Genomic DNA, 26,414 nt, shown 5'->3' on the forward strand with positions numbered 1-26,414 from the left:
AAAAGCTGCCTGGTGACTTTCAGATGCCCTCACTCATGACTGTATTACTCACCCCTGTTCATTCTCACTTGGCCAGCAATCTCTACACATTCAGGCATGGACCTTCAAGGTAAGCTATCTGTGACTCCTGGCCCCCTCTGCTGGACATCCCGGGAGAAACAGTCCAATCGCCCGCCTTCCTGTGTCAGTGGAACTTGCCATAATGCCACAAGGCCAGGCAGGCAGAGGAGGACCGCAGGAACAAAGGCTGAGTTTATGAAGGCCCACCTCATCCTTCTGGAGCGGTGAGAGGCAGAGATTACGAAGCAGAGATGCAGCACCATACTGTTTGTTTTTAATATAAGCTCCAAAAGGGAGGAAATTTTTGTCTGTTTTCTCATTGATAATGGCCGGGCGCGGTGGCTCAAGCCTGTAATCCCAGCACTTTGGGAGGCCGAGACGGGCGGATCACGAGGTCAGGAGATCGAGACCATCCTGGCTAACGCGGTGAAACCCCGTCTCTACTAAAAAATACAAAAAAAATAAAATAAAATACCCAGAACACAGCCTGGCATGCAGGAGGCAGTCCGTGAACATTTGCTGAATGAGCCGTATTCTATGTGTTCTATTCCCAGGATCGGAATTCTGTTGGGTTACAATGTACTGAAGACACCAGTTTCCCCTAGAGCAAAGAATGCCACTCGAATACCTTTCCCTGGGATATCAGAATTCCTCGCAGGGTGTCGAACCCAACAGAAGGCCCGAGTCCAGTTTCGTCGAGCGAGCCTTCCAGATCGAACATGGGGATGCAGGGACAGAAGAGCTCGGAGAGGTGGTGCAGCAGCAGCAAGCGGTTCCTCAGTGCGATGATGGGGATCTCCTGCAGGTGATTGTACTCCATGGGGACCTGGAACACAGAAACGGCCTTCAGCCCCTCAGGCACCAAAGGCACAGGGGGGCCACAGTGTGACACCCATTAAGGATTCTGAAAACAATTGTTTCAAAACCAGAGAAGCATTATGGTTTCTGAGTTTGCTTTACAAAACCTCACTGTGCTGCTTTTAAAATAGTATTCTGTCCAATTTGACTGTAAAAAAAAAATTTGTCTATACAAATATATTTACTAAGAAGCGTGAGGCATGTACATCAGAACAGTGGTGAGGGTTATAAGATATCTTAGAAGGTGATACACACCGTACACACAGAATGTTGGCTGGCATGAATATTAAGGTTTTTTTTGAGACAGGGTCTCACTCTGTCACCCAGGCAAGAGGGCAGTGGTGCAATCACTGCAGCTTTAACCTTTCAGACTCAAGCGATCCTCCCACCTCAGCCCTCAGCCTCCCAAGTAGCTGGGACTACAGGTGTACGCCACTATGCCCAGCTAATTCTGCAGAGACAGGGTTTTGCTGTGTTGTCCAGGCTCGTCCCGAACTCCTGAGTTCAGGCAATCCGCCCACCTCGGCCTCCCAAAGTGTTGGGATTACAGGCATGAGCCACCACAACCAGCCAAATATCGAGGCTCGTAAATACACTGTTTGGTTAACATCTACTGAGCCTGAATTACTTTCACCAAGAAGCCTCTGTAAATACACAACGACAGGATGCAGCACGTGACAGGAGCACACTTTGCTCGCCCCCGACCCACCCAGCCTGCCCGGACTCACCTGTGCTGGGAGTTTGCCAGCGCTGGCGGGCTTGCTGGTCGACCAGGCGAGGGTATGTGCTGAGCCACAGGCCACACGGTTGACCTTCTTACCCTGAAGGGCAGCTACCAACCGAGGCCTCTGGATGGCGTTGGTGGTTCCATCTCCCAGCTGTCCCTCATCATTGTCGCCCCATGTATAAACCTCACCTGAATGAAGTGCATTTAGAATCAGAACCTGTACACTAGGGCCAACAAACGCATGGCTGCCAATGTCTTCCCATCACACAGAGAACCAACGCTCCCTGCCCTTCAGCTGGGTGTTGACCTAGTCGTCAACTTTACATCTGACCTAGACGTGAATGTCTGCTTTACGTATGACCTAAATGTGAATACACGCTAACTACACGTCCAAAGAGGCGAGCGTACTTCCCAGGACTCGCCACAGCCCCTGCTGGCCACCAGGCCTCTATCAGAACAGACAGCAATATCCCAAACATCCCAAATCCATCGGAATAACATCAGGACAGCAATATCCCGAACATCCCAAATCCATCGGAATAACATCAGAACAGACAGCAATATCCCGAACATCCCAAATCCATCGGAATAATATCGGGACAGATAGCAATATCCCGAACATCCCAAATCCATTGGAATAATAATAGAACAGATAGCAATATCCTGAACATCCCAAATCCATCGGAATAATGTTAGAACAGATAGCAATATCCCTAACATCCCAAATTGCTCTTGCATGTGAAACAGAAGAGGAAAAGTCTGTTTGATTTATTTTATACTTTCTTTTGAGATAGGGTCTCACTCTGTTGCCCAGGCTGGAGTAAACTGGCATGATCACGGTTCACTGCAGCCTCAACCTCCCCAGCTCAAGTGATCCTCCCACCTCATCTCCCAAAGTGCTGGGATTACAGGCATGAATCACTGTGACGAAGTCTCACGCTGTCGCCCAGGCTGGAGTGCAGTGGTGTGATCTTGGCTCACCGCAATCTCCGTCTCCCGGGTTTGAGTGATTCTCCTGCCTCAGCCTCCTGAGTAGCTAGGCTTACAGGAGCACGCCAACATGCCCGGCTAATTTTTGTATTTTTAGTAGAGATGGGGTTTCACCATGTTGCTCAGGCTGGTCTTGAACTCGTGACCTCACGATCCGCCTGCCTCGGTCTCCCAAAGTGCTGGGATTACAGGTGCGTGCCACCACGCCCCAGTCAATTTTTGTGTTTTTAGTAGAGATGGGGTTTCACCATGTTAGTCAGGCTGGTCTCGAACTCCTGACCTCGTGATCCACCTTAAAATCCATGTTTTAAAAATCAAAACCACAATGTGATACCACCTCACTCCTGCAAGAATGACCATAATAAAATAAATAAATAAGCAAATAATAGATGTTGGCACGGATGTGGTGAAAAGGGAACACACTGCTGGTGGGAACAGAAACCAGTACAACCCATTGAGATTTTCCCTCTAGAGGGGATAAAAACCAGAAACAAGCTATCTGTGAAAATGCGCTGTGACGGAAAGCATTTTCCATGCTCCACTGTGGAAAAGTGTGGAGATTCCTCCAAGAACTAAAAGTAGATCTACCATTTGATCCAGCAATCCCACCACTAGGTATCTACCCAGAAGAAAAGAAGTCACTATTTGAAAAAGTACTTGCACACGCATGTTTATAGCAGCACAATTTGCAGTTACGTAAACATGGAACCAGCTCCAAAGCCCATCAATCAATGAGTGGATAAGAAAATGTGGTGTATATACACCACAGAACACTACTAGCCATAAAAAGGAATGAAACGATGGCATTCACAGCAACCTGCATGGGACTGGAGACCATTATTCTAAGTAAAGTAACTCAAGAACGGAAAACCAAACCATATGTTCTCATGCTATGAGGATGCAGCGGCTTAAGAATGACACAATGGACTTTGGGGACTCGGGGGAAAGGGTAGGAGAGGAGTGAGGGATAAAAGACTACACATTGGGTACTGTGTACACTGCCTGGGCGATGGGTACACCACGTTGCAGAAATCACCTCTAAAGAACTTATTCATGTAACCAAACACCACCTGTGCCCCAAAAACTTGTTGAAATAAAAATAAATTTAAAAAATAACATACAAAAAGAACATGCAGTTTGTATTCATACCCTAAACATAAGATGCACCATTCACGAGAATCATCACACTTTTCAGTGCACCGTGTTGGACCTCAACCAAGAAACACCACCAGAAAATATTCTCAGGCAAGGTCCCTGGTGACCGGGATGGAAACAAGGCTCACGTTCTCTGGAGACACCATTAGCCTTGTCAAATCTAGCTCCTCGGGTGTCTGGAAAGTGTGATGCCTGTGTGATCAAGGGCAGTGTGCTTGTCTCCTGCCCCTGCCTGCTCCCCTGTGCTTGTCTCCTGCCCCTGCCTGCTCCCCTGTGCTTGTCTCCTGCCCCTGCCTGCTCCCCTGTGCTTGTCTCCTGCCCCTGCCTGCTCCCCTGTGCTTGTCTCCTGCCCCTGCCTGCTCCCCTGTGCTTGTCTCCTGCCCCTGCCTGCTCCCCTGTGCTTGTCTCCTGCCCCTGCCTGCTCCCCTGTGCTTGTCTCCTGCCCCTGTCTGCTCCCCTGTGCTTGTCTCCTGCCCCTGTCTGCTCCCCTATGCTTGTCTCCTGCCCCTGTCTGCTCCCCTGTGCTTGTCTCCTGTCCCTGCCTGCTCCCCGCAGGTTGCTGCTAAAGCCACGAGGCGGGTGTTGCACACACAAGGTGAGGAGGGCGTCTCTGCAGACGCAGCCGGGCACAGGGAATGAGTCCTCGAGCATGAGGAGGGCTTCCACCCAGGTGCTAGGTCCGATGGGGGTTAGCCAAGACCCCCACATGTGAGGGGAGGAGCCACGCACCGGAGGATGAGACGCTGGTTATGCACGGGGTTAGGGGGCCAAACTGCCAGAGAGAAAGGAGCTGCAAGGTTGCCAAGAGAAAACTGGAATGAACCCTGTGGATCCGAACTGGTCCTGGGGATACTGGTGGAAACTCACAGCTTTCAACACACATGCAGATCCAGAAGGAAACATCAAACATAAACCGGGGTATTGTTTACATGACCAGTCCCTGGCTTTGCCCATTGAGGAGGCCTGGGGAGCGGTGACGCCTCAATAGCAATGAGCTCACCCATCATCCAGACCTTGTCTGCTCAAGGCCATTCTCCTCCACAGACGCCAGGCTCCTTGGAGAAATGGCCAGGTCGAGGCGTGGGGCACGGCGGGACCAAGAGGCGGCTGATGTTCTTCTGCCAGAGCAGGGAAGTTCTCCCAGACAACGGGGACACACAAGGGGGCAGAGCCAGCCATACAGAGCACAACTAGAGCATCAAAACAAACAGGAAAAGACTCTATACCCCAATGAATACATTAGGATCCATGATGAATTCATTCAAAGCTGCATAAGAAAGGAATATTTAAGTAGATTCAGGTGTCCCTACCAAATCCTTATTATAAACAATGTCCACGGTGAAAAGCACAGCAGACAGCAACGTAACCAAGCGACTGTAGTGAGCATCATCAGAAAGGAGACAAACTGCATGTCACCTGCAAGGATGAACTGTGACGATCAAAGACACACAACCCGAACCTACGGCAGAAACACCGGAAAAAACCCAGACTGAAGAACGTGCTACAAAATAACTGGTGTCAAGTTGCCAGAGGCCCAGGAAGACTGAGGAAGTGAAAGGATGATGCCAGGCACTGAGGGAGTGTCACAGGACAGTGAAATGATTAAAGGGTGCGTGCTTATATAACTCACCAAAGGCTTTAACAGCCAGGCGCAGTGGCTCAAGCCTGTAATCCCAGCACTTTGGGAGGCTGAGGCAGGCGGATCACAAGGTCAGGAGATCGAGACCATCCTGGCTAGCACGGTGAAACCCCGTCTCTACTAAAAAATACAAAAAAAACTAGCCAGGCGAGGTGGCGGGCGCCTGTAGTCCCAGCTACTCGGGAGGCTGAGGCAGGAGAATGGCGTGAACCCGGGAGGCGGAGCTTGCAGTGAGCTGAGATCCGGCCACTGCACTCCAGCCTGGGCGACAGAGCGAGACTCCGTCTCAAAAAAAAAAAAAAAAAGGCTTTAACAAGGAGCACAGTTTGCGGGACGGCCATGTTAGTGAAAGATGGCGCCCACATTTTCCACCGCTGCCATAACACATCCCCACTGTCCGGCTGGCTTAAACCACACACACTTAGGATCCTTTCGCTCTGCGGGTCGGAAGTCCCGCATGGGTCTCCCTTCCCAGAGGCCCCGGGGAGAGTTTCCTTGCTCATTCGGACACGGCTCGGTTCTCTGTGGGACTGAGGTCCAGGTTCCTTGCTGGCTGAGCTATTCTCAGCTTCCAGGGGCCACCCCATTCCCCCACCCTGCTCCTCCACGAAAGCCAGCAACAGAGGGTAGAGAGCTCTCAGACTTCGAAAATCTTTCTACTATCTCTTCAGTCACATCTCTGACTGACTCCTGTGCCTTCTTTTCTGATCAAAAGGTCTGTGTAATTACACTGAGTTCACTAAATAATCCAGAATAATCTCCATAACAAGTCAGCGGATTCACAAACTTCATTCGACCTGAAAAGTCCCTTTCGCCATCATGTCAGGGTTCCCCGGACCAACCCCACACTCGTGATTCTCCAGCACAACTTACAAGACTCAGCATACACTCCTGCTCAGAGCTACAGCGTATCACGGCAAGAGGACACACAGTAAGACCAGCACAGGGATGGGGACCTGTGGCAAAGCAGAGGGGGAACCAGGAGCAAGCTTCCAGAGTCCTCTCCCACAAGAGCCACACAGGACAAGCTTAACTGCCCTAGCACTGAGCTGTGTCAAGTGCTGTCTTCTGGGAAGCTGGGTAGAGACTCCAGGCCCAGGGTTTCCATCGGGGCTGATCACACAGGCACCCCCTTCCTGGCGTGTAACAAGTTCCAGACCAAGGAAAGCAGGTTTCTGCACAAACCACATCACTTGTACAGACAGTTCAGGCACAGTGAACCACACTTACCACCTAGGGAACAGGGTAGTCTTCCCAAAACCCAGGTTCCCAGACACCAGCATAGGGCCAAGCCTGCAGCAGGTCCGTCTAAGGACATGTCTCAGGCTGGCTGCTAGCTCTGTTCTGCACAGCCCAGTAATAAGTAATAAGTAGAACTCTTTCACAGGTTTAACAGCAGGGGCTGAAAATGACAGGGCCAAAGCCCTGCTGACTGCAGATAAGACTCTCAGGACATGGTATAAGCCCCAGCCTTTGCCTCCTTTTTTTTTTTTTGAGACAGAGTCTTGCTCTGTTGCCAGGCTAGAGTGCAATGGCACGACCTTGGCTCACTGCAACCTCCACCTCCCGGGTTCAAGCAATTCTCCTGCCTCAGCCTCTTGAGTAGCTGAGATTACAGGCACGCACCACTACGCCCAGCTAATTTTTGTATTTTTAGTAGAGACGGAGTTTCACCGTGTAGGCCAGGCTGGTCTCGATCTCTTGACCTCGTGATCCGCCCGCCTCAGCCTCCCAAAGTGCTGGGATGAGAGGCCTGTGCCCCCTTTTAAGGCTGTGCATGTCATTTATGCTCAAGCAACCCTCTTCGATTCACCGGCCTCAGTCCTGCAGCGCCGAGCCCCACCTACCGTCCTCTGCGCAGCACACACAGTGCAGGGAGCCAGTGGCGATGGCGACGACTTTCTTTCCCTGCAACCCTTGGACCTGCCGAGGCCTTCGAACATGGTCATCCGATCCATGGCCCAACCTGTGATAATCGCCTTTGCCCCTGCACATGAAGGAAGCATAGAAATTATGGAGCAAGGTCATCTCATTGACCACCCTGCCCAGCCTCCTGGGCAGCCTCTGCTCTTCAGGACACAACCATAGCCTGCTGCAGAAGGTACATTCCCGTCCATGAAAAGGTAGTGCGCACACCCCAGTTAAAATCTGGTTTTAGTGGGTTTAAACAGAATTTTGCATACCAGGTATAAACAGCTCCAGATTTGGTAAGGGCAACAGAAAACTGGGATCCGCATTCCACTTTAACTACTCCAAGACCGGTAAGAGAATCAATCTAGAAGGGGAAAAAGTTCAATTAGACAGACAGCATCAAGGCCCCTGCGGACTGCTATAACCACACTGAGATTTAACTAAATCTAGTAGGAATTCTGAAAACTTGTATCTATGATGAATAATTAGTGCAACTGAAAATCATATTCCACTTAATCTGAGCACTCCCAGAAAGCAGGGGGGACCGTGACTGACAACGTGCCCACTGGCACACTGTGGCCCGGCGGGACCCAGCACATGGCACTGGAAGGGGAAGCTCTGCAGGTGAGGCCTGCAAGCCTCTCCCCAGAATGGCCTCCCCCAGCCGTGCTTCGCTGTGCAGCAGCACCATAATCCAGCAGTCCCTGTGTCTCTCCTCACCTGTCCCAGCCCTCTCAGACCAGAGGCCCGTGGGGAAGGAGCAGCAGGCAAGGGGAGGGATGGCCAAGAGCAGTGGGCCCTACCCATCCTCCACACTGCACACTTGCCAGTCAACACTTTTCCTTATCCTGCAAGCTGCTCCTCATGACCTCGGCGATTGCTCTCATATGTAAGTTCTCATATTCAATTCTAAACTCAAATTAATTAAAACTGACTTCATTCTCTTAATGAGCTCTCCCCTGGTGTCTGGCCCTACCACAATGGCCTCAGGACATCCTGCTCCAGCCCCTCTGATGCCCAGCATCCTCGCCCTTGAACGTGCAAAGCCCAGGCTCTTTCCCGCAAGAAGGGGCCTCTGACGCATGCCACTGGCGAGGGTCTGCCCCAGAGGCACCTGTGCCACACCTGCAACCCCACAGCATGCCACTGGCGAGGGTCTGCCCCAGAGGCACCTGTGCCACGCCTGCAACCCCACAGCATGCCACTGGCGAGGTCTGCCCAGAGGCACCTGTGCCACACCTGCAACCCCACAGCATGCCACTGGCGAGGGTCTGCCCCAGAGGCACCTGTGCCACACCTGCAACCCCACAGCCCCACGAGAGAGGAGGCTGGGCAGAGATAGGTTCACAGCGCCAGGCTCCCAAGTACCCAGCAGAGCGCCTGGGCTACACGGCAGTGTGCTGCACACACTGATGTCACTGAGCAACGTGTGCAGGACCTGAACCACATACCAGCCACCCGTTCATAAGAACAAAAGACATTCTGGCAAAGCTAAAAAATCACCTGGAGCCACGAGGCTTGTGTGGAGCAGAGCCGCCGACCCCACCAGGGCTGCAGGACTCGGGCGCTGGTGCAGGCCCTACTCTCGTTCCTCACAGGACACCCACCTGAGGTGGCCCTGGCTAACCCAGATGCAGTCCCTTTAGCAAGCACTGGCACTCCCCAGGCATGAGCCATGGCAACTCCACACCACTATGAACTGAGAGAGTGTGAGCCTACATGCTAAATAAACCGGGGGGCTCCACGGTGCCCGGATGATCCCATCCACTTCTCAAAAGAACGCACACAGCACATAAAACACCTTATTCCCTCTAGGCCCTCCACACACTTTCTAGCCAATTACCCACTCTATTTACTAGAAAGAAGGTAAAGAGGAGGTTAAAGTGCACACAGAGGGTCAGTAATGGGGGCTCTGAGGCCGTGTTTTCCCAGAGGGCCCCTGGGGACCCCTGACTGGGGTGAGCTGGGAGGGCACTGGGCAGGGCAAGAATGGGAAGTACCTTCATTGGCACTTTACAGCCATCGCTGCCTCCTCGGCCAAGCTTGCCGTAGTCCCCGTCCCCCCAGGACCAGACAGTGTCGTCGTCCGTGAGGCAGAGGGTCTGGGCGTCTCCGCTGCCACAGGCGATGTCTACCACACGGTGGCCCTGCAGCGCCTCCACCTTCAGAGAAAAGGGACTTGGGTTGGCCGAGCACAACACAAGAAGGCTTGCCACAGGAGTGGCTTCACAACACTGCCATTCTTTTTTTATGGGGGTACCTGTTTTAAGCCTTTACAGAGATGATTTCTAAAATCCTATAAGACAAAAGAGAAAGCACCTTCATCTGTTTGAACTACACGCATCTGAACGATAGGAGGAGGTATTAGTGTCTTTGATGAGCCAACCCTACATCACCACGAAGGCTGTTTATTCACTTCTGGCACCCAAAAATACAGTGGGCCTTCCCGAAGCCAAAGCATTTTTCTAGACGCCAAGCAATATTTACTACTACAAAGAAAAGGATGTTTAAATGACTCATGGAAGAAATATGTACCAAGATGGTTTTTATTTCCACCAGAAAGAACTTCTACTTGTAAATGGGGCTATGACCAACAACCCTAAAACCAAAAAAATCTAGAAGAGCAAATACTTTGGAATTTTAAAATCATAGCGATAGTGGCAAACCGCCCCATGTGACAGCAGCAGCGAGGAGCGTGCAGCCCCCGGCCCCCGCACACGGCGCCTCCTCACCAGCTTCGGCTTCAGCTGGTCCTCGCTGTCGCTGTGCCCCAGCCGGCCGTAGCGGCCTTTGCCCCACGTGTAGAGGTCCCCGGCTGCTGTGACACAGGCACTGTGGGCTCCACCAGCAGCAACATCGACCACTTCAATTCCTCTCAGAGACTCAATGACACGAGGGCGGTCACACGGACTGCAAAAAAGTCACCAAATAGAACGGAAATACATTTTTCTTCTTAAACATTTTTCAGCGTATTAAATACCTCTCAATCTACACCTTCCTAATCAGTTAATTGCTAAACCAATCAAGAAGAATCATTCAGACCTGAACTCAAAAGGTCACCACGTCCGACCTCCTTCCAGTACAAGGCCAGAGGGCAGGGCTTCCCCAGTTCTGACTCAGAGGCTGGAAAGTGACCACACATACCGGGCCAAGTTCGAAGCACAGCCCATTTTTCAGAGGTCTATGAGCTGAGAACAGGTTTTACATTTTAAAGGGTTTAAAAAAAAACAAAAGAATCATATGCAACTCCTAAAATAGTCACCATCTGGCCCTACGAGGAAAGTTTGCACCTCACCCCCACTAAGAATTAACAATTCATTAAGGAGTTTTAACATATGCATGCCACTAGTCTGTAACACAGTGACTACTGATAACAAACTTTTTCTTATTAAGTTTTGAAAGAAGCTCTTTATATATTGTGGCTATCAGACCTTAGTCAGATTATATGATTGTGAATATCCTTTGCCACTCATGGCTTCAGTCTCTTCACAGTGTCTTTCAAAGAACAGTTCGTAATTTTTATAAAGTCCAAGTTATATCTTCCTTTCATGAATCATGCTTTTGGAGTTCAATCTAAAAATCTTTTCTGACCTAAAGTCACAAAAATTTTCTCATGTTTTCTTCTAGAACTTTTTAGTTTTACGTTTTACATTCATGACTTTGGTTCATTTTGAATTAATGTTGGGATATGGTGTAAAGTACGAATTTAAGTTCATTTCTTGCCATAGGCTAACCAATTATTCAAAACCACTTGTTGAAAAGAGTGTATTTTCTCCAATGAATTGGCTGTGTACTCTTATAAACTGTGCACTAGAAATTGTGAGAAGTCCAGTTTCATTTTTCCACACTCGTCTTGTCAGTACTGCCTGCCAGTTTCTGGATTCTCTCTTCTGCTCCACTGATGTATCTGCCTCTCTCTTTATGCCAGCACCAAACCACATTGTTTACTGCAGCTATAAAATGAGGCTTAAGTCAGGTAGTGCAAGTCTTCCGACCTTTTCCTCGTTTTCAGAGTTGGTTGGACTATTCTAGGCCATTTGCATCTCCATACGTTTTATGTTTGGCTTATCGATTTCTATAGAAAGCTTGATTGAGAAGGTGTTGAATCTACAGATTTGAGGATAACCAGCAAATTAACAATACGGACTCTTCTGCTCCATGAACACAGCATGCCCCCTCGTGACTTTAGGTCTTTCAAAAATTATCTGAGCAATACTTCGTAGTCCTCTGTCTACAGGTCATTCACATTTTTGGGTCAGATTTATCCCTTAGTTTTTCAATTCTGGGAAGAGGGTAAATGGTATTTTAAAATTTCACTTTCTGGTTATATATATGTATATGTATAGACATATAAGAAACTTTTATTTATTGATCTTCTATCCCTCAACACTGCTAGCCTCACTTATCAGTTCTAGTAACTTTTTGTAAACACCATCAAGTTCTCTGCATAAACAATGTTTTCTGCAAAAAAGACAGTTTTAATTCTCTTTTCAATCTAGATGCCTTTTATTTCTTTGCACTGCTATACTGCACTTACTTAACCTGCTGTACAATGTTGAAGAGAAGTGGTGATAGCAGACATCCTTGCCTTGATCCTCAACTCGGGGAAAGCTTTCCATCTGTTGCCATTAACTACAATCTAAGCTCTAGGTTAACAGAGATGCCCTTTATCAGGTAAAGGAGGAGATCTTTTATTCCTAGACTACTCAGAGATTTTATAGAAATGGATGTTGGAGTTTGCCAAATTACTTTTTTCCTCCTCTTTATTAAGATGATCATATAGTTTTCTTTTTTACATTGATTGATTCTTCTAATGTTAAACCAAACTTGTGATTTCTGGCAAAAATATCTCACTTGGCCACACTATGTATTACTTAATTCAACATTAAAAACTTTTACATCTATGTTCATGAAGGATATTGATCTGTATTTTCCTAGGAATGGCTGAGTCTGACTTTGATATGAGTAAAGCTATCCTCAGAAAAACGAGTTGAGAACTCCCTCTGCCAATTTTCTGAAAAAGTTTATGAAGAATTGTTATCTGTTAGCTACATGTCTGTTAGAAATCACCAGTCATCTGGTCCCAGACATTTGTTTGCAGGAAATTCAATTTCTTAGACACATCGCTATTCTACTCAAGTCATCTATTTCTTCTCGAGTGAGCTGTGAAGAGTGTGTGTCCTTTGAGGAACTTGTCTATTTCATCTAAAAAGTCAAATTTCTTAGCATTAAGTTGTACATTATGCTTAATTATTTTTTAATATCTGTATACCCTGGGGTGAGGAAAACTTCTCTATTCCTAATATTTCTAAAATTTGTAATCTCCTTTTTTCTTGATGAGTCTAGACAGAGATTTTAACAATTATATTGATCTTCTCAAAGAACTGGTTTTTGTTTCCTTTATCTCTATTGTTTTTCCATTTTCTATGTTATGGATTCTGCTCTGCTCTTTCTTACTCCTTCTCTTTCTTGTGTTTACTTTGGATTGTATCCATCCTTATTGTCCTTTTCTAAGATGGATACTAAGGTCATAGTTCTGAGACCATTTTTCTTTTTTAAAATAGGCATTTCATGCAATAAATTTCCTTCTAAGTTCTGCTTTTGCTGGATCCCACACATTTTGGTACACTGTTTTCATTTTCACTCTTCAAAATTATTTGTAATTTACTTTCTGATTCATTCTTTGATCCATCAGTTTTTTTTTTGTTTTTTTTTTTGAGATGGAGTCTCGCTCTGTTGCCCAGGCTGGAGTGCAGTGGCACAGTCTCGGCTCACTGCAAGCTCCGCTCCGCCTCCCGGGTTCACGCCATTCTCCTGCCTCAGCTTCCCAAGTAGCTGGGACTACAGGCGCACGCCACCACACCCGACTAATTTTTTGTAATTTTAGTAGAGACGAGGTTTCACCATGTTAGCCAGGATGGTCTCGAACTCCTGACCTCGTGATCCACCCGCCTCGGCCTCCCAAAGTGCTGGGATTACAGACGTGAGCCACCGCGCCCAGCCCCATCAGTTATTTAGAAATGTTTTACTTTCAAAATACTGGAGGTTTTCCAGGAATCTGTTATTAATTTCTAATTTAATTTCCCTGCGGACAGAGAACATATTGTACATAACTTGAATCTTTCTGAGGTGTAAGATTTGTTTTATGGCCCAAATCATGATCTATATTGGTAGGTATTCCTCATGCACTTGAAAAGAATGTAGTTTGTCCAGTAGAGTGTTCTAAAAAATGTCAGTTAGGTCAAGTTAGTTGATACAGCTGTTCAAATCTTCTATCCATTTTTTTTATGTACTTGTTCTATCAATAATTGAAGAAGGGGTATTCGAATCTCTAGTTACAACTGGGGATTTGTCTATTTCTCCATGCAGTTTTATTTTAATTTCATGTATCCGGAAGATCTACTCTGAAGGGTGCAAAGGTTTAAGATATTATGTCCTCTTGATGAACAATCCACTGCATCATCTGGATACTATTCTTTCTGTCCCTGTCAATATTGTTTGCTATGAATTCTACTTTGTATGACATTAACACAGGCATTCCAGCTTTCTTTTGATGTACATTAGCATGGTATGTATCTCCCTGTCCTTTCGCTTTTAGCCTATTTATGTGTCTGTATTTAAAGTGGGACCCCTGAAGGCAGCATATGGTTTGATCTTGCTCTTATATCCATTCTAACAACTTCTGACTTTTAACTGGGCTGTTTGAATCATTTACATTTGATGTGATTAACATATTTGGCAGCTGGGGTGCAGCGGCTCACACCTATAATTCCAGTGCTTTGGGAGACTGAGACAGGAGGACTGCTTGAGGCCAGGAGTTTGAGACCAGCCTGGGCAACAAAGCAAGACCTCACCTCTACAAAAAATAAAAATAAATTAGCTGGGCGTGGCAGCACGAACCTGTAGTCCTAGCTACTCAGGAGGCTGAGACAGGAGGATTGCTTGAGGCCAGGAATTCAAGGCTGCAGTGAGTCATGATCATGCCACTGCACTCCAGCCTGGGTGACAAAAGAAGACCCCAGCTCTAAAAAAAATGTGTGTGCGTCTTAGGTTTAAATCTGTATCTTGCTTATTTATCTGTTCTTTGTTGCCATTTTCCTCTTGCTTTCTTTTGGATGAACTGATTATGTTTTACGACTTCACTTCAACTTCTTTGTTGGTTCATCAGATAAAAACTCCTGTGTTATTTCAGTGATTGCTTTGGGGGTGTGTAGATTACATCTCTAACTTATCACAGTCTACTCTGAAGTCCTATATTGCCGCTGTGTAAGAACTCCCCAAGTCTACTTCCACTTCCTCCCCCCAGCTTTGTGTTACAATTAACTTCTGTGTAGGTTTTAAACACCTTAACTTATTTGTATTATGTGCCTGACATACTCAATTATCTCTTTCAAAGATCTGTATGGTAAGGAAAAACGTCGTGACATTAACGTTTCTTCATTCCTTTGATAGATTCATGATTCTATCTGGTATAACCTTCCTTCTATTTAAAGAAATTCGTTTAAGGTTTTGGTTGTGCAGGTCTGTGGTTCTTTCAGTTTTTGTTTATGTGAACAACTCTATTTCAACTTCATTCTTGAAAAAATATTTCTGCTGAGTAAAAAAAAAAAAATACGTTGGCAATAATTTTTACTTAGAGAAAACCCACTGTCTTCTAGCTTGCGTGATTCCTCAGAGACATCTGCAGCTGGGCTTATCTTTCTTCTTGTAACTTGTTTGGTCACCCTCCTCGGCCCATCCTCACCCCAGCTGCTTTTAAAACATTTTTCTCTTTATCTCTGGTCTTGATCCATTCACCTTGGTGTAGTTTTCTTCATGTTTCTTTTGCTTAGGGTTCTTTAAACATCTTGAATCAGTAGATTTATCGTTTTCAACAAATTTGGAAATTTTTTAGCCATTATTTCTTCAAAATGCTGCATGTTCCCCTCCTTTGGTGGCTCTCATTATGCATATATTAGGACATCTGAGGTTGTCCTACAGTTCACCTCTCTGATGTTCTGTTCATTTGTACAGTCTTCTTTCTGTTTCATTCTGGATAGTTTCTTTCATTATGTCTTCAAGTTCACTGATCTTTTTTTCCTGTAATGTCTAATCTGCCATTAATTCCATCCAATGTATTTTTCATCTTTAGAACTTTGATTTGGGCATTTAAGTATCTTCCAGGCTTTATCTAACACATTCAAGTTCTCTTCTAGCTTCCTGAAGATACGGTATATGGTTAAAATAACTATTTTAATAAAGTTCTTATCTAGTAATTCTACCACTGATACCATTTCTGAGTCAGTTTCAACTGATGACTTTTCTCCTCACGTAAGCTGTATTTTCCTGCTCCCCTGCATGGTTGGTAATTTTTTACTGGATGCAGGAAATTGTGAAATTTACCTTATTGGGTGGTTTATGTTTGTATTCATAAAAATATTCTTGAGCTTTGATCTCTGTGATAAGTTACTTGCTTTTAAGCTTTGTTGGTGGGATGATAGCAACAATTCGTCTGTGGCTAATTTTTCACCAATACTGGGTAACATCATTCTTAGTACTTTAATCGTTGCCCTGTAAACTGTGAGGTTTGGGGATCTAGCTCCGTCTCCCTGCCATGTGAGCTCTGGGGACTATTCTTTCTCATCCTTTGGGCAGTCTGTTCTTCAACCTCACAGCTGTGACTGCTGTATTAGGCTCTGCAGGTCTCCGCAGTCCTCTCTGTGCAGCTCTCTCCACTCTGGTACTCTGCAGACTCTGTATATCTTGGCCTCCCTGGACTTCCAGTTCTATCTCCTCTATACTAAGGGAGTCTGCCAGAATCTGCCTGGTGTTCTCTTTCCTGTGTCACAGCCTGGAAACTTTCTACAGGAAGTGCATTGGGCAATTTTTAGAACTTGCCTTGTTTTTTATTTTTCATTTAAAAAACATTTTAATTTTTAATTTTTGTGGGTACATAGATGTATATATTTACAGGGTATATGAAATATTTTGATTCAGGCATATAGTATGTAATAATCATATCAGATGATTATTATAAATAATATCATGATTAAAATCATATCAGATGATTATTATAAATAATGATAAATGGGTTATCCATCACCTCAAGCATTTATCCTTTCCTGTGTCACAAACAATCCAATTATAATTTAGTTACTTTAAAACATACAACAAGTTATTGTTGCCTATAGTCACCTGTTGTGGTATCACACTTGATCTTATTCATTCTACCTAACTATATTTTTGTACCATTAACCATCATCCCTGAGAATTCTCCTTGTTTCCCATGATTCAGAGAACACTGTATTTTGTTGCCTGATATTCAATGTCTTTGGGACTGTTGTTTATTTTATTTTTTAAGACAGAATCTCACTCTGTCACCCAGGCTGCAATGCAGTGGCACAATCTCAGCTCACTGTAACCTCCACCTCCCAAGTAGCTGGGACTATAGGTGTGTGCCACACATCTGGCTAATTTTTTTTCTATTTTTCGTAGAAATGGGGTTTTGTCATGTTGCCTAGGCTGGTCTTGAACTCCTGAGTTGAAGCAACCTGCCTACCTCAGCTTCCCAAAGTGCTCGGATAACAGGCGTGAGCCACCACACCGGACCAGTTTAATATATTTTATATGGTGTTTTAGTTATTCCTAGGATAGGAAAGCCCCTGTTACTACAATCTGTTTGGTAGTTCTCATTAATTTTTTAAAACTTGTGAGTTTGGTTCGTTTGTTTAAAAAATGGTGTCAATGCTGTGTGCTTTCTTCCTCACTCCTGCCATTTTCTCTGTATGTGCAGTTCTAGTACCACACATGTTACACAAAATGCCAAACGTGATTCAGATGATTTAAAGGAGAAGGACAAAAAAACCACTGACTTAGGACTTGTCAAAAACTCAGAATTGACTTTTCCTCTCCACAGAGGAGTCATATGGGTAAGCCTTCATACTGGAACGTAACACTATTTCTGCCAAATGAGTCATTCACATTATTTAGTTTGAGCAGATTGCTATAAATGTTACCTTGGAAAACAAAGAGCCAATAAACTGCAGCAGCATCAAGACAAACAAACAAAGACAAATAGAAGGTTGAAATAATGTCTTCACATCATACCTTCTGTTGCCATGCCCCAGCTTCCCATCTTCTGCCTCACCCCAAGAGTAAACTTCTCCTTCTGAAGACAGGGCAAGGCAGTGCTTTCCTCCTGAGTTCACAGCTACTTTCTTAATAAACACATGCTGAATGGATTCAAGCAATGTTGGGGTAGACACCGACTCTGTCCCTCCAATGCCTAGTCTGCCACCTGCACCATACCCAGTGGCATACAGCTAAGAGAAGAAAAAGCAACATCAGTTTCCAATCTCAATATCCCCCAAATTTAGTAATTCATAAATCCATGCTTTAGACATTTTTATCACATAGAAATAAAATTTAAAGTTAAAAATCTCAGGAATGTAAGTTTATGAGTTTATACGTGCTCTACCAAAGTTCTACAAATGAAATAAAAACATGACTATTAGAAATTCCAAATTCAAAAAACATATTGTGAAAATAAGGTCTTCTCCCTGGAAACTCTTCCATTTTTGTGTAGAATACCAACTACAATTAACACCAAGAAAAGCAAAAAACAATTTAATTACCTACTATACGCAAATCTCTGACAATAACAGCCACAAAAACATATCCATAAAAGAACATAAACACATTTTAGTATTTCAGCAGGGCAGCATATAAACCACACGGGAAAAAAAGTCTTTTCTTTTTTTTTAAATCTAAGTGGGAATGTTTTAGGACACAAAACATCTATGATTAATTTTAAAAAACATGATTAATGGGCCGGGCGCGGTGGCTCACGCCTGTAATCCCCGCACTTTGGGAGGCCGAGGTGGGCGGATCACGAGGTCAGTAGATCGAGACCATCCTGGCTAACACGGTGAAACCCCGTCTCTACTAAAATACAAAAAATTAGCCGGGCGCGGTGGCGGGCGCCTGTAGTCCCAGCTACTCCGGAGGCTGAGGCAGGAGAATGGCGCGAACCCGGGAGGCGGAGCTTGCAGTGAGCCGAGATGGTGCCACTGCACTCCAGCCTGGGCGACAGAGTGAAGACTCCGCCTCAAAAAAAAAAAAAAAAAAAAAGATTAATGTAAAAACACATACACATGCAATCAGACTGCCGTTTTCCAAATGAAGGCAAACATCCGTCCTGATAAAAACTTAAACGCTGTTCCATGCTGTTTCAGACACCTTTCGAACGTGCTGCTGCACTGACATAATAGTAAGGAAGCCACAAGGGCCAACGCAGGAAGTGAAACCCAAACTCAGGTGGATAAACAACCTCCGCCTCCAAAGCCAGCTTCAGTGGGGAGGGTGTAAGGCTCTCGGGTGCACGGTAATGCGGCGCGCCTCCAAGGACTTCCTGCAGAAAGTGGGGCTCCAAAGGGTTGCCCCTCAGTGACTGCGAATAAGAAATAAGAACAACAGAGAAAGCTGCCCTTCTCAGCCTCAGCTCTGACAGGGAGACAGAGGCTTGCCCCTGAGGATTCATAACTACTGGCAAATTATAGCCCATGGGCCACATGAGGCCCATCATTTCTTTCTGTAAATGAAGTTTTACTGGAACACAGCCACACCCACTCATTTATAGTATGTCCAGGGCTGCTTTTGAAGTTGCAAGAGACCACATGACCCAAAGCTGAAAACACTATTGTACCCTTTACAGAAAGTCCTTACCAACCCCTACCCTAGAAAAAGGACAAAATAAAGATATTTTGAAACAATCAGAATTAACCAACAAAAGAATTTCACTGAAGTAAACTGAAAAAGATATGATAAAGGAGAAGGAAATTATTTTGTAAGATCTGAGACATAACAAATGATGGTAAGAAATGACAGTAAGCAAAGATGTGCAACATTTGGCTAACTGTAAAAAAACTACGGTCCATATAAAACAACCAAAACAACAACAATAATGTCTATGGCAGAGGGAATAGGTTAGAACCCAAACACTGGGTAACAAGGGGTCACTGATTGGGAGGAGGGGAGAAATACTAATTAACTTTAGGTTTTTAACTACATATGTTAAAATAACCAGAGAAGCAACGAAAAGAAACAGAATTCTCCTGAGAATTGACAAAGAGGAACTATATTTCAAACCTTTTTGTGAGGCTAGACCACGTCGACACCTGTGCTAGCAGTCTGCCTCTGACACGGTTCACAGTGATCCCTGCTTCCAAATATGCGCGCTCTTGTGTACAGGCACACCCCATTTGACTGTGCCTCGCTTTACTGTACCTCCAGATACTGTTGTTTACAAACCGAAGGTCTGTGGCAACCCTACACTGATCAAGTCTCTCGGCACCATTCTTCCACCAGCACGTGCTGACTTACTGTCTCTATGTCATGTTTTGAAAATTCTTGCAATATTTTAAACTTTTTCATTATTATTTTATCTGTTATGATGATCTGTGATCACTAATGTTTGATGTTACTGTTGTACTTGTTTTGAGGCACCACAAACCACACCCATAGAAGACGGTGAACTTAAGCGGTGAATGCTGTGTATGTTCTGACTGTTTCGCCAACAGCTGTTCTCCCCCCCCCCCAGACCTCTCCCTCTCCTCAGACCTCCCCTCTCCTCAGACCTCCCCTCTCCTCAGACCTCCCCTCCCCTCAGACCTCCCCTCTCCCCAGACCTCTCCCTCTCCTCAGACCTCTCCCTCTCCTCAGATCTCCCCTCTCCTCAGACCTCTCCTCTCCTCAGACCTCCCTATTGTGTCCCTGAGACCCAACTTATATAGAAATTAGGCCACTTAATAACCCTACAGTGGCCTCTAAGAGTTCAAGTGAAAGGAAGAGTTGCATATTTCTCATTTAAGTCAAAAGCCAGAAATGATTAAGATTAGTGAGGAAGGCACATTGAAAGCCAAGACAGGCTGTAAGCTGGGCCTCTCGCGCCAGTTACCCAGTAAGAAGTTCTTGAAGTACAATTAACACACAAATGATTAGAATGCAAAACAGTCTTATTGCAGATATAGAGAAAGTTTGACTGGCATAGACAGAAGATCAAAACAGACACAACATTCCCTTAAGCCAAAGCCTAACCCAGCCTAACTCTCTTCAATTCCACGAAGGCTAAGAGAGGTGAGATGGCTGCAGAAAGTCTGAAGGTAGCAGAGATTCGTTCCTAAGTTTGATGAAAGACGCCATTTGCATAACATAAAAGTGCAAGGTAAAGTAGCAAGTGCTGATGTAGAAGCTGCAGCAAGTTACCCAGAAGATCTAGCCAAGATCAGTGATGAAGATGGCCACACTAAGTAACAGGCTTTCAGCGTAGATGGAACCGTCCATCGGAAGAAGACGCCATCTAGGACGTTCATAGCTACAGAGAAGTCAATGTTTGCCGTCAAAGCTTCAGATCTTTTGTTAGGGGCTAATGCAGCTGGTCTGTATTAGCTGAATTTGTTGAAGTCAATGCTCATTGACCATTCTGAAAATCTTAGCGCCCTTAAGAATTATGGTAACTCCTCTCTGACTGTGCTCCAGAAACAGAACAAAACCTGGAGGCACGTTTGTTTACAGCATGGTTCACTGACTATTTTAGGCCCACTACTGAGGCCTACTGCTCAGAAAAAAAGATTTCTTTCAAACTATTACTGCTCATTGACAATGTACCTGGTCACCCAAGAGCTCTGATGAACATGTACAAAGAGATTAAAATTGTTTTCATGCCTGCTAACACATCATCTTTTCTGCAGCCACATGGATCAAGGAGTAATTTCAACTTTCAAATCTTGTTATTTAAGAAATACATTCCATAAGGCTATAGCTGCTATAGACAGTGATTCCTCTAATGGATGTGGACAAACTAAATTGAAAACCTTCTGGAAAGCCATCACCATTATAAATGCCAGTAAGAACATTTGTGATTCATGGGAGGAGGTGAAAATATCAGCATTAACAGGGAATTGGAAGAAGTGGATTCCAACCCTCATGGATGATCTTGAGGGGTTCAAGACAAGTGGAATGAGTGACCTCAGATGTGGTGGAAACAGCGAGAGAACTGGAATTAGAAGTGGAGTCTGAAGACGTGACTTAACAGAGTATAGTCTACACAGACTTTTATACCCACCAGGAAACCAAGAAATTTGTGTGACTTGCTTTGTGAAGACACTTGCTTTACTGTGTTGGTTTAGAAACAAGCCTGCATACCTCCAAGTATGCCTACAGCTCCCTCTCCCTGAGTGTGAGCGGGACTTACTGACCTGCTTCTGATGTACAGAACAGGGCAAGAATGATGGAGTGCCACCTCTGTGATACAGTTACACAGGACTGTGGCTCTGTCTCGCTCCACTCTCTCTCGCTGGTGCTCCCTCCCCTGCGCCTCCCTTGCCCTTGCTGACAGAAGCTGCCACGCTGTGAGACCCTCTATGGACACGTGGCAACGGACTGAGTGAGGGGAGGCTCTGCCAACAGCTCATGAGGGCCTGAAGCCTCAGCCCAAAGGTCCACAAGGGACTGAATCCTTGCTCGGACTCGGACAGCCTCAAGACGACTGCAGCCTGCTGAGATTCTGAGCTGGAGGATGGAGTTATGCTGCCTCCAGAGTCCTGACCCAGAGAAATTATGCAATGATAAATGTGTGTGAGACAGAACATTACATGAGAGTATCTCACTCATGAATAGGATCTCCCAAAAATCTAAACAAAACAATCACAAACACAAGCTAGATACAGATCCTGACCAAACTGGATTTATCCAAAGAATGCAAGTTTCTTTAATATGAGAAAACCAATTAATCCAACTGACTATACTAACCCATTAGAAAAAACACCGGCCAGGAGCGGTGGTTCACGCCTGTAATCCCAGCACTTTGGGAGGCCGAGGTGGGCAAATCACAAGGTCAGGAGTTCAAGACCAGCCTGGCCAACATGGTGAAACCCCGTCTCTACTAAAAATACAAAAAAAAAAAAAAGTTAGCCAGGCGTAGTGGTAGGCGCCTGTTGTCCCAGCTACTTGGGAGGCTGAGGTAGGAGAATCGCTTGAACCCAGGAGGCGGAGGTTGCAGTGAGTTGAGACTGTGCCACTGCACTCCAGCCTGGGCGACAGAGTGAGATTCTGTCTCCAAAAAAAAAAAAAAAAGAAAAGAAAACATCTATGAAAGAACATTTCAAAACATACAGAAAGAGTGTTGAACAGAAATCAGTGTCCACTGATGAATAGAAACAGAAGGAAACATGCCTATCCTGATGAAGGGCTTCTACTCAAACCCCACTGGAAGCCTGGGAACGCTCCATCTGCGCCTGCTCCAGTCTGGATCAAGGCAGGAGCCTCCGCCCACTCCTACCCAGCATCACACCGCAACCCCAGCCCGCACCATGAGCTCCCTTTCTCCCACACAAACGGGAAAAACAAACGAGAGGTACGCTAGAAAGAAAGGGACAGAATTCACTTAGAGACTACGGCACTCTATGAAGAAGATACAAGAAATCTTCAGATAAACTCGAATGGTGAGCGTCAAGTAGGTCACCAAACATAAAGTCAAAATATAAACATCCTATATTTCTATATATCAGTGGTAATCTTTTATTTTGGGGGGGGGCAGGGGGTGCAGTGGACGGAGTCTTGCTCTGTCACCAAGGCTGGAGTGCAGTGGCATGATCTCAGCTCACTGCAACCTCTGCTTTCCATGTTCCAGTGATTCTCCTGCCTCAGCCTCCCGAGTAGCTGGGATTACAGGCACATGTCACCGAGCCGGGCTTATTTTTGTATTTTTAGTAGAGACAGGGTTTTCCCCTTGTTGGCCAGGCTGGTCTCGAACTCCTGACATTAGGTGATCCACCTGCCTTGGGCTCCCAAAGTGCTGGGATTACAGGCGTGAGCCACTGCACCAGGCCAGCAGCAATAAATTTTTTAAAAGATAGTATTTACAATAGCAAGCAAGAAATACATCTAATGAGTGATACACAAACAAAAATTGTAATACTTTTGTATACATGACGTATTTTCAAAACTAAAAAAAAAATTGGCCAGGTGTGGTGGCTCTCACGCCTGTAATCCCAGCACTTTGGGAGGCCAAGGTGGGTGGATCATCTGAGGTCAGGAGTTCGAGACCAGCCTGGTCAACATGGTGAAATCCTGTCTCTACTAAAAATACAAAAGTTAGCCAGGAGTGGTGGCAGGCACCTGTAATCCCAGCTACTTGGGAGGCTGAGGCAGGAGAATTGCTTGAACCCGGGAAGCAGAGGTTGCAGTGAGACAAGACCGTATCATTGCACTCCAGCCTAGACAACAAAGAGCAAAACTCTGTCTCAAAAAAATTTTTTTTTTAATTTAAAGATTATACAAAAGTATCTTAAACTCTAGCTGCTTCCTGCATACCACAGTACTATTAATCCTGAGTACAGATCCTTGCATGTGCTAAGAACCACACACACCTTTAGCCACAACTATCTCAGGCTCAATGACCCTGTGACACAGAAAAAGCGCCCTTACCTTCCCATCAGCCGTCACAGCAAAGAGGGTCTGCTCCCCTCCGATTAACTGCACGGGTCTGAGAGTTGCGAGGGCTTCACAGGGAGTGGGAACTTTGACTTTTGCACCTTCAATGCCCCCGAGCTGGCCCCTATGATTATGTCCCCATCCATAAATTGTTCCACTGCCACCAGCAGAGAGAGTCCAGTCATCTGGTCGCCTATAACAAACATCAAGTGAGCATTTGCCATGGGAAAGAACAACGCACACGGCCTCTCGCGCTCTCAATCGACATTACTGCTTGTTTCTAACAGAATAACCTGTTCATCCACTGCACAAGCTGCTCATCTTGCTCTCTTTTAAAAACGTCGTGGCTCTCATGCAGAACATCCATGTTTTCGCTGTCTGCCATTAATTCACGAATTTTCTTAGCCACCTAAACAAAATTATTATGATGTTACAAATCAAACACCCATCTCAACAAAATAGATAAATACTAAGGAAAGACAGAAAGAATCCCTGCCTGAAAATATGAGGGAAGAGCAACACTGTAATGTTACGGCTCATGGGCAAAGCCAATAATGACTGCATCAAGTCTAACATATTAATAATGTCTAGACAGTATCAATCTATCTGTATTTTACTAAAAATACACTTTAACTGAAATTCACAGTGACAGTTCACTCATTTTCACCTATGTGTTATTTTCTTTGACATTCCTTGGCAAGCGAAATTTTTCTGTGTCTCATAATATTGGCATCTTTTTACACTATAGCCAAAGAATGTTTTTGCATCCCAAAAGTGATTCCAAAACATCATGCAATACCTCATCAAGAAACAGACGGGGCAACGGTGTTCTTTTGTCAAGGGCCACAGCAACGCGGGAGGCCATGCAGTACCTCCGGAACCAGGCCCACTTGTGTGTCTCGGCACAGCAAGGGAGAGTGTCCAGCTCCAGGTCACAAGCAAGAGCTACCAGTACCTGCAGGCATCAAAAATGACAAACACAGGGACGCTCAGAAATGCAGTGAACAGGCCAAAGTTTCTGTGACTCCTTCCGCAGGACCTCCTATTCCAGGATGACTGCCATGGGCACACAGCAAGGATACGGCCACCATCAGTGATGTGGAGATAGATCTCTGACCGTTCCTAGCCACCTGCCATAGACCAACTCTTGTTGCCTGCCATTAAGTGACAAGAACACCTGTGCATCTCAAGGCATGCTAACGGTGACAGGCTTATGGTTTAAGGGTTTAGATTACACGATCATTTCTTGAGATTTTTTCATATTTGACTTCAGGAATACCTACAGCTGCCCTCAGAGGCCTAAAACACACACACTGTACATGACAGCTCTCAGTGGCTCTTTCAGTCAAATAGCTCTATTGTCACTTTAAAAAATAAGTCAAACATTACCTTAAAGAATGGGCTGTGGAGCAGCTGTTTGCCACCCCTCACAATAGGATCTTCATATTCAAACTGCCTCTGCAAAGCTTCTGGAAGACCTTTCACCAAAGCAGCAAGAGCACTACCTGTAAAACTCTAAGAAACAAGAGAACAGTATTCCATCACAGGAATCCAGGCTGCAGGGGAGGGTGACCATTTGCTTCTATGGTCAAATGTTTCATTATGTTGGTACTATTTCTTCTAAAAAACAAAAAAAGCTTATCAAAATTCTCAAGTAGGAAAAAAGCTAAAAGAACATAAACACTAAAATAAAAAAGAGGAGTCTGAAGACTCATCTCAGAAGGTTCACAATGATTTCAGCACATCCGCTTCCAGAGAAACAGTCCCTCTCGGCCCACAAATGCTGCCTGTCTCCTCCCATGGGCAGGATCAAAAGGGACTACTTTAGTCAGCAAAATACAGGGGAGGCCGTCCGTTAGCCCCATTGTAAAGTCCAGTCAACACAATCCTGTGTTCACAGCTGTCCACAGATTTTCACAAAATCAAAGTCCAACCTGAACTCAGTATACACTGCAACTGTGCAAAGTCTGGATGAGACCAAGGTCTCCTTATTCCCTTTTCTTTTTTTTGAGATGGAATCTTGCTCTGTCACCCAGGCTGGAGTGCAGTGGCACCATCTCGGCTCACTCCAACCTCCACCTCCCGGGTTCATGCCATTCTCTTGCCTCAGCCTCCCGAGTAGCTGGGACTACAGGCGCCGCCACCACGTCCGGCTAATTTTTTGTATTTTTAGTAGAGACAGGTTTTCACCGTGTTAGCCAGGATGGTCTCAATCTCCTGACCTCGTGATCCGCCTGCCTCGGCCTCCCAAAGTGCTGGGATTACAGGCGTGAGCCACCGCGCCCGGCCCAAGGCCTCCTTTTTCTTATGTGAAATTCCCCAACTCTTCTCAATGATTTAGAGGTTTAGACTACGAAAGCAACATTTTATTCCCCAAGGATCACAAATCTAGAAATTGTACTAGAATGCTCCATACCAAAGCTCTTGTTTCCCCATCATTTTCTCCAAGCAGCCTATTTATGTTAATTGACTGCCCAAATTCAGTTGTAAGCAGCTTCCTCAACCTCTGAAGGGCCCACATTCTGTGACTGGCGGCTGAAATGAGCAGAGAGAAAGTATCAGAAGTCTGACGGTTTCTTCCAAGCAGGAAGACAGGCGCAACTG

The 26,414-nt window shown here is 45.5% G+C and overlaps 1 protein-coding gene across 1 annotated transcript in view; it reads right to left on the reverse strand.

Annotated features, from left to right (window-relative positions):
- LOC105497431 (HECT and RLD domain containing E3 ubiquitin protein ligase 2) overlaps positions 1–26,414 on the reverse strand; it is a 222,446-nt gene that overhangs the window by 11,980 nt on the left and 184,052 nt on the right. Inside the window, exons 74-85 of the mRNA XM_071067311.1 lie at positions 26,227–26,345; positions 25,200–25,325; positions 24,610–24,765; positions 24,104–24,219; positions 23,805–24,003; positions 17,427–17,641; positions 10,073–10,250; positions 9,341–9,502; positions 7,613–7,704; positions 7,277–7,416; positions 1,647–1,834; positions 689–886 (exon numbers count right to left, since the gene is read on the reverse strand). Coding sequence (XP_070923412.1) covers positions 689–886; positions 1,647–1,834; positions 7,277–7,416; positions 7,613–7,704; positions 9,341–9,502; positions 10,073–10,250; positions 17,427–17,641; positions 23,805–24,003; positions 24,104–24,219; positions 24,610–24,765; positions 25,200–25,325; positions 26,227–26,345 — 1,889 coding nt within the window. The remainder of the gene's footprint in view (positions 1–688; positions 887–1,646; positions 1,835–7,276; positions 7,417–7,612; positions 7,705–9,340; positions 9,503–10,072; positions 10,251–17,426; positions 17,642–23,804; positions 24,004–24,103; positions 24,220–24,609; positions 24,766–25,199; positions 25,326–26,226; positions 26,346–26,414) is intronic.

Source organism: Macaca nemestrina, chromosome 7 (assembly GCF_043159975.1).
Source record: "Macaca nemestrina isolate mMacNem1 chromosome 7, mMacNem.hap1, whole genome shotgun sequence".
NCBI lineage: Eukaryota > Metazoa > Chordata > Mammalia > Primates > Cercopithecidae > Macaca > Macaca nemestrina.